The sequence below is a fragment of the Patiria miniata genome, unplaced genomic scaffold (assembly GCF_015706575.1).
Source record: "Patiria miniata isolate m_02_andy unplaced genomic scaffold, ASM1570657v1 HiC_scaffold_4, whole genome shotgun sequence".
Taxonomy (NCBI): domain Eukaryota; kingdom Metazoa; phylum Echinodermata; class Asteroidea; order Valvatida; family Asterinidae; genus Patiria; species Patiria miniata.
In genome coordinates, this window is record NW_024037071.1 from 8,239,451 (window position 1) to 8,248,259 (window position 8,809).

Below are 8,809 nucleotides of genomic sequence, written 5' to 3' on the forward strand. Positions count from 1 at the left end.
GTTTCATTGGTTGAACGTTCACATTTCTTACGTATGTATGCGCAATACTAATAGTGAATCAGTATTTCATGGTCCGAAATTCACACTACACCAGCCCAGCTGCGTTTTGCGCGACATCGCGCAGTACGCGCGACGCGCACGCCAATGTCGTTATAAGGTAACGACATCTATGGGTAACGAGTTGTGGAAGGGCATTCCATATAATAGTCATAGGGGTGTTTCATAAAACATGAAGTTAAATTGTTGAACAAAATGGTTGGCGGCGTCTAGTTTTTGACTTGTTTTGATTTTTGGACCGAAAAATTTGGGGGTTTTGGACCGAAAAGGTATTTATGAATGGGAATAAATATGTGTTCGGTCGGTATTAAACACTCTTTTTAAGACTGGTGGGAGTCTGGACGGGTGGTTCGCCTCGGGCAATTAGCACCCATCCAGACTCCCACCAGTCTTAAACAGAGTGTTATAATACCTCCCGAACACACATGTATTCCCTTAGTCGAAACCTCTTCACAACCTGGCTGCAAATATTTACAAAAATTCAAAGAAAGAACCAAAATCTACAAAAAGAACACATAAGAAATTAAGCACATCATCATGACAGCCTTGGCGAGAGTCAAATGAACAGCGCCACCACACGGTGCTGGGGTGGCTTCGTCTTCCTCCAGGCCGTGCGGGTACCAGCTACCGCAGCGAGGGAAGTCTTTCGGTCTGGGAGGCAGGTCTTCTTCCGTGCCCACGCGGAGTAACAGAGACATGCCGATCTGAACGGAGCAAGGAGAAAAACAGATCAAAATGTCAGTATTTTGCGTCAGGGTTGGAAAAAATAAAAAAATAAAAAATAAGGAGGACATTTTTTTATTCCGGGGGCGCGGGCCGGGGTCGGGTAGTCTATGTAACAAACTTTGGGTAGGTTCGAGCGTGCTACTCGTGTAAACGCTAGTATACTCCTGAGCGCCGGAACGGCAGGAGTACGACCCGCAGGTTAGCAAGAGTATGCTCTCCGTCATACCGGGAGTATACTCCTGCACCGAGAGTAATGCGCACGCAACATTTTCCTGCACTCGGGAGTCGCTAGAGTATTACACGCTCGAACGCACCCTTTTATGCAAAAGAAGACTGCGTCTTGTCATCCAGACCATTCAGCAGGCGCCGTCTACCGAGTCTTCCGTAACCCGTTGGCGTATTTTTTTTTGTAGCATACATCGTATTCTAACCAATAACTTCAGGCATCCTAACATGAATATTTATCACTCTGTGTGGATTGAACACACTTAGGTTCTCGAAGTGTTTTCCCTTCAGCTAAACCTATCCCAACCAACACAAATATGTGATGAACACGGGCATTGGCTCGAACCACAGATCCTGCGATCCATAGTTCACTCCACTATCCACTAGGTCACTGTCTGAGCCCGACGAAAGCCAAATGTTTAATGTACATGCAAGACTGAGTGATAGCAATGGTGACGTCATTGTTTTCTTATGAATAACATCGAACTAGCTGAATAATCATGATCCTTTGACGATATGTGCTGCAAATAATAACACCGCAACCCGTTGTTGTTTTACAAAAACATGGCATCCGAATTGAGCAATCAACAGCTTAGTCCACATTTCGAAATGACGTCGCAGTTTCTAAGGTCGACGATTGGCTGGCGCTTTTTGGTCTGGGTAAACTATTTTGTATCTACTCATATCAAATAGCGCCCTCATATTGTGTCCACCACAAGTATCTCGTACAGGCAGTTAGATCCCTTCACATACCTCCACATGGAATTCCAGGTGACAGTGGAACAGCCACCAGCCCGGGTTGTTGGCCACGAAGCGGATCGCAGTCAACCCGCCATCGGGAACAATCACGGTATCCTTCCGGGGAGCTCGGCTGAGTTTCCTGGTGATGTTACCTGCCACAAGGAGCCAAATAAATTTGTATTTTTTTAATACGAGATTCACTCTGACTCCTTTTGTTTCAGTAAATCACTGTTAGTCTCAGCCTTGAATTGAGAGAACATGATGAGATTTATAGAATGCGAGGCAAGACAGGGTTCTCGTTGTGAGCGCCAAAACCCTGGTCTCAAAGTTTTGGACACCATTCATAACCACGCCCCCGCGGGGCCGAGGGAAGGGGGGGGGAGGAGGAGCAGCGGCGAAAACCCAAAATTCAAAACAATATTATTGTTCCATCTAAATTTGGTGTTTAGTGCTGTCACAATATTACAACAGTGACGACGGAGCGTTGATGAACGTGGGGTGGGGTAACACTTTCGTTCACAATCATTTCGACTTTTGTTTAGCCAGGGATCCTTGAACACGTGGGGGAAAAGCCAGTTTAGTCGACTATTTTGAACCAGACGGCAATTGGTCACGGTTCCATAACAAAAGCCGTGCGCATAATGGGGAGCCAGGACTAATTAGATCCGCTTGTACCCAGGGCGCTGAGAAGCTAATATATATCTTCAGGATGCATGACGTCAGTTCTCCGAGCCCTCATTGGATGTAATTTTGTTTGAACAATAATACGGGCCAACCCTTCCGCCTGCACTTGACACATGCGCACAGAATGTACGTGCATTGGATGAGGCAGTAAGCTGCCCACAATGCTTTGCGCGCCTATGTTTCCTTCACCAAATTGTGTGCCAGAGTTTAGCCCTTCCCATAGCGCCCTGTTTGAGGGCGGGGGTACGAGCGAAGGACCAAGAAGTTTCGCGTCGACGTTTTGACCATCATTAGAATAGGCCAAGTTCGGGCAAGGACCATTAGTCGACTAGTGGTTGATTTGTGACGTAACTTACGCCTGCGTACTAAGTAATAGCAACGTGCGAACGTCTCTAGTCAAACGCTGGTCAAAATGTCATCCCAAACATCTGGCTCCCTGGCTCCCTGCTGCACGTTATGAATGCGCAAGGCCATTGGTTACCAGCGATGCAACCAGCCCCAGTAGGATGGTTCCAAATAGTCGACTAGCGTAGTCAACCCGCACGTCGACTAGACAGAGTTCGGGCTAACTTCAGTCGAACTATGGTTAACCAATGGTCAACAATAGTTCTTGCACGAACTTGCCCCTAGATGGTTCGCACATTGCTATTAGTGCGCAGGCGTAAGTGACGTGATGAATTAATAATTTTGTCGAATAACGGGCCTACCCTGAAGTTTGCACGCACATGTAGCCAATGAGAACTCGAAGAATTTTAGAGGTCGCCAGCATCTTTAGGCAAGGCGATCAGGACGAGCGAATAAAGATGCACATGCATTTGTCTTGTATTACGGACCGTTTTATTCGATCCTTTCAATACCTGCTTTGTCGAGTTCCATGACCTCTTGCACGCTGGTGGACGTACCCAGCTTCTCCAGTGCCACCACCCGGAAGGAGTGGCCGTGTATGTGCATGGGGTGACTGGCGTCGAAAATCACTCCTTCGTCCACCATCACCAGCTCCACGACCTTCAAACAACAAGAAGTTCACACTGACCGTAAAACCGGGGACAGTCTCAGAACAGCAGGAAGCATTAACGGTCATTTATCTGGCGCAAGGTCGCGTACACTCGTTGGTGTCATTAACCTTTTTTGAGATTATGGTGGACACACACTTGGGTAAACACGTAAGAGTTAAACCACTCCAAATATAGCGGCCTACTATAGACTATTGTGTCACCTGAAAAGCTTAATGAAATTAAACTGTACGTGCTATGAGCTCCAAGCTTTATTGAGCACAGCAACGTATTTCTTGGCAATATTAGATTACCAGCAGATATTAGCTGATAACAGTAATTGCTTAGCACGTTCATCGTTTGCCGGGGATTTCTTCAGTAGCGTGTGGTATATTATATTTACTCTTAGATTTAGATTTACATTATAAACCTATTCACGCGATATCTGTATTGAACCACATTTTAATGGCCGATTTTATGGAAGTACGAAGTAGAACCAGCGGTTTCCATGCTAGAGCCATTGTTTAACTGTACTCGAGTGGTTCGTGGCCTAATTATGATTTCCAATAAGAAAATACACCTATAATTGGCAGGTCTGGCGTTCCATACCTGCCCAAGCTTTGCCTCGATGGTGTAGATGCACTCGCAGTACTCCCGTACGCAGTCCATGTCCGACATGCTGTCCGGAGTGCAGAACTGTTCCCGGGGGATGTCTCGGTGCTGGGTCAAGGGCGGTGACGGAGGGAACGCGAAGGACAGATGGTTGATCTGCGGCGAGTACAGGTGGTGCGTGCGGGCGATGTCCTCGATCGGGTACGACACCGGGTCGTGGAAGTGATAGTTGTTGACCTTGTTGAAGTCTAGGCCAAGGTAGTGGATGACGTCCGCCTGCTCCACGCTTGTTCCGTCGTCAGGTTCTATGTGTCGTGAAAAAAAGACAAGTGACAAAAGCGATTTTGAGACTAATTAGTGTCACAGCTAGGTTGAAATCGTGCTCATTTAATTTTCAACTTTGTGGTCATAACCACCATAACTCAATCGCAAGTTAAATCAAAAGTCAATAAGCCTCTGTACTAATGATGTCACATTTTGTTTACGTGTGTGCTTTCCTATGGTGCTCAGTGGACCGTGGGCCCCCACTGGCTCCATAGAAAAGTGCACATGTAAACAAAGTGTGACGTCATTTGTGCAGAGGCTTATTAGACACAACAATTAAGCAAGGACACAAAGAACAGGAGACTAAGAGTGACAAAGTAATTTGTGACTTTTTGTCACAGTTCAATTCAACATAGCTTCTCATGACGCGTTTAGTGACATGCGATGACGTGTGATGGTTTGTGATGACTTTCTGAGGACGTGGTCACCGCATGTGCTCTGAGATCATAATTTCAAACTGACAGGGGAAAAATAACAGTGGATTACGAGTGACACATTTTGTTTCGAATCTGGTGACTTGTAGTGACTTAAGATGACTTTATTGACTTTTGACGGCTTATAATGATTTCTGCATGTGGTCTTGACTTAATATTGTGCACTGAAACCTTTTCAAACCGACAGAATGCTTTATTTTACCAGTTGCATTTAGCTGACTGATGGCAATGGCCGTCTCGCTCGCCTCCTGGTTCCAAGGATTGACGACGATACCGCCACGGTCAATCCCCTCGTCCTCGATGGGATCCTCATCAGGCGCCCCAACGTATCGCACCACGGCCAGCTCCTGGACGAACTTGCAGTCCGCGAGTCCCTTCACCCGCATCCAGTAATTACCAACGGCTGCGTCTGCGTTCAGAACAAAGTCGAACCTCTCCCCTCCGTAGATGATGTAAGAGTCGGTTTCGGTGGGTTCTAGGGGAGCACCGTCGCTGGCAATGATGTTTAGAGTGTGGTTGTCGATGGAGACTTTGAGAGCGCAGTTGGTGATGGCGTTGCTGATAGTCCGGAACCGGTACCTCTTCCCTTGTTGGATTTTGAAAACCTCGCGCTCTGTGAATGAAGTTTGATTTGTGACGGGGTCTGTAAAGGCCACTCGCCGGCCCTTCCCGTTGATCAGCACCGACTCGGGCTTGTTGCTGCCGTTGTCGTGGTGGTGGGCCGCGAATTTTACCAGGGTGACCTGGTCCAGCCAGTCGTGGAGTAACACCACGTGCTCCGGAAGGTCGTAGTCGTACAGGGACCCATGCTGCTCGCGTTGCGTGGGCTGGCGCACCACAAGCGCGCCGAAAACCCCATCCGCGCGTTGCATGCCGGCGTGGGCGTGCCACCAGTGCGTACCGTACGTCTCGGCCGGAAAGCTGTATGTGAAACTTGCACCGATTGGGATGGGACACTGGGACGTCATGACCGTGCCGTCCATGTAGGGTGTGCCGAACTGGTGCGGGCCGTGCCAGTGCACCGTGGTCCCTTCCGAGTAACTTTTCAAGTGATTGTTGACTTTCACTTCCAAGGTGTCATGTTCACAGATCTGCAATATGAGAAGAAGAAAAAAACTTGTAGCCGAGAAAAACTTACGTCTCCTGGTAATAAAAATTATCTGAAAGGTTCTCAGAGAATTTCCTAGGAAAATTTGTCGAAAGACAATTTCGGTTATGACAACTTTGTTTTAAAAAAGAGAGAAAGTTAAATGCAATAGTGTCTTTTGAAAAAACGTCGACAAACCAAAATCATGAACAGAAAACCATGTTAAAACAAATTAAAACCAAGCTCCAATCACAGTGTACTATAGGACTTGCTCTGAAATTTGAAGAAAAAAAATCTTTTTGGCCGCTGTTCCCTTTTCAAAGAAAACAATTACGGTGTTTACGAATGAGGAATAACAATTTTAGCAACTGAACAATCCGACTTCCCGAGTTTTCCACGGATGTGAACTATTTCGAGATTTTTCCCTCCCCCCACCAATCATTTCACCCTACCTGTTGCAACTCTCGGAAGCCAGCGTACGTACCTGGATACTCGGTCCGGGAAACATGCGGTTGACCACGGCCACCGACCTAGCTACCCCGTTCAGCGCGATGCAGTCTGGCCGTGCGCAGTCCGTACGGTTGAGCGGACAATCGTAGCACGCCTTGGACATGCTGTAGTACCACTCCAGCGTGAACTCGTAGCGGCAGGTCCGGGGCTTTGCGGGCCATTCGCACGGCCGGAGACACTCGTGGGTAAGGTCAGATGGAGACAGTGCTGTATAAAAAAAAGAGGTAAATAAAAGGTTTATTTCAACGACACTTTTGCTCAGTTGTAAACTCGGGCGATTGATTTTTGGTGGCATAACTCCGGCCAAGAAGGCTTGTTCATGTAATAAAACTAGTTTCTTTTGGAACTTATTTGCATTGACATGTAATTTGGTTTTGTGCACATAATTAATTAGTTTCAAGCATTTTATTTCAAATACAGGCATTCACAAGTTCATGTTCAATCTTTAAAGGTCATTCCGACGTTTGCTTTTTGTGAATTTCATTTTCGTTTAAAGTAACACAAAAAAAGATACTACAATTTTTGAGAAATAAGGGGGAAAATTGCACATTATTTGGTTTCGGGTCTCTAAGTCGTGCTGACGTGACGCACGTAAAAAATACCCGCGGTCACGCACAGTTTGCTATACCAATACTGTCCCTTTCTTCCGAATGGTACGGTATGCAATTTCAAGCAGAATAACTTCAAAGTATATTTGTTACCAGTCCTATATCTTAACTAGTATGAGCAAAGATTTTCTTGTTAAATCGGTAGGTATTTTCTGCATGTTCTGGGTAATTGCAAATGTGTAGTCCAAGGCCATCACTATACTAGCAGCGGCACTTAGTCTTAGTCCCCCCCCCCCCCCAACCCGCCCCCGCTCCGCCAGGCTTGCAAGCGTGTTATACCACATGGTGTTATATATTAACAATAAATAGCAAATCCAGCTTACCATGTGCACTGGTGGCAGCTAGTACCAGTCCGATGACTCCAATCAAACAACTCAGCTGGAACTGCACTCGAACTTCGACCATCGCTATATACATGTAGTCACAGGACTGTCCTACAAACTTGGGTATAGCAACTATGGCACCGTATACGTCTTTGGGAAAAAGCTAATTAATTTCAACAGTTGGCAGCAACAATTATAATGTGCTACCAAATAATGATTGCTCCGAATGGACTCATGCACGAACTGTGAACCCTTACCCGATCGCAACAGTGTTCTCGTTCTCGGGTAAAACTGGTGTCATTGCCGTCGAAAAAAGTCCACACAGCAAGTTGTACACTGAGTGAACTTGACCACAGGACGTGCGGCCCAAGTCATCACACAAATCAATAGAGTGGTGGAAATTGCTGCGGCGTAACCCTGCAATCAAATAGCGTTCGCGTACGTCATCAACTCGTTTGGTGACACGTCACTTTATGGCACTCACGACCCGAACTTGCTATATAGTTTCCCGTCGGTTTGAAATGAATAGGTTGCCCACAACAAAGCAACAATGAGTTTGGCTGCAAACTATGATCAGAGTTCCGACCCGGCACACACATCCGGGGCGACAACTTTCGTAGATTGCTGATGTGGCACTTTTTTCAGGCGAAGCAAAATGTCTGGAACGAGTGTACTGAAAGTATGTCTATATAGGCTTAATTCGCAAAATCTGTTCTTTTACTTGTGGAAAGAATCCTGGATACGGAAAGAAAGTGTTCCACCACAGCCCAGTTGTAAGTTGTCGTGGTGAGCAGCCGCTTCCTCGATCGAGATATCTCATTAATATACATTTGAGAGTCCGTGCCACACCAAATAAACACTGTTAGTTAAACACCATAGTTAACACCATAGTTACACAAACAGTGACCGAGTGGGAAACGCTAACGTGCAATCGGAATGATCGCCCAAGGAATTTGCTTTGATTTGGGCCATCAATAAAAGATATATTCTGCCTGGCACTAATCTGTGAACCCAAGTCATTATATGTGTCAGGCACGTGAGGTGTTACATAACAATTTGTAACTCTCGTTATATATTATCACGATTTTAATAGTTTCGTAACGAGCAATCTTTAGATAATGCGAAGTTTCGTAAGGCTTCCTGCCGCCCCCCCCCCCCCCCCCACACCCGCCTTCAGAAACAGAAGTATGCATACACATCCGAGTTTCATGCGATTGCGCAGTTTTTGGTATTTTGGGCGGCTTTTTTTCCAACCATTTTTGGGATGATCCAAAGCTCAATTTACACAAAGTAGGCCTACTCCCTTTCAGTGTTAGTAATACAGAGAACATAGCAATACAGGGAACGGCATACTTCCACTACCTTGAGCTCAGACAAGTACAATGGATGGAGAATCTCTTTTAGAAAAAATATATATGATACCACGATCTCCCGATTCCGTCCAGTAGTTTCTGCTGCAGAGCCCATTTTGTGAAGCACACATCTT

At 46.2% G+C, this 8,809-nt stretch overlaps 1 protein-coding gene across 1 annotated transcript; it reads right to left on the minus strand.

Annotated features, from left to right (window-relative positions):
* Positions 1-316: 316 nt before the first annotated feature.
* On the minus strand, positions 317-8,448 carry LOC119740128 (laccase-2-like). The gene is made up of 7 exons (XM_038215333.1): positions 7,324-8,448; positions 6,367-6,599; positions 4,998-5,886; positions 4,035-4,342; positions 3,291-3,438; positions 1,762-1,901; positions 317-761 (listed from the first exon to the last, which is right to left on the minus strand). Exons 1-7 carry the CDS (start codon positions 7,415-7,417, stop codon positions 558-560), a joined length of 2,016 nt encoding a protein of 671 aa, XP_038071261.1. The 5' UTR covers positions 7,418-8,448; the 3' UTR covers positions 317-557.
* Between the last annotated feature and the right edge of the window lie 361 nt (positions 8,449-8,809).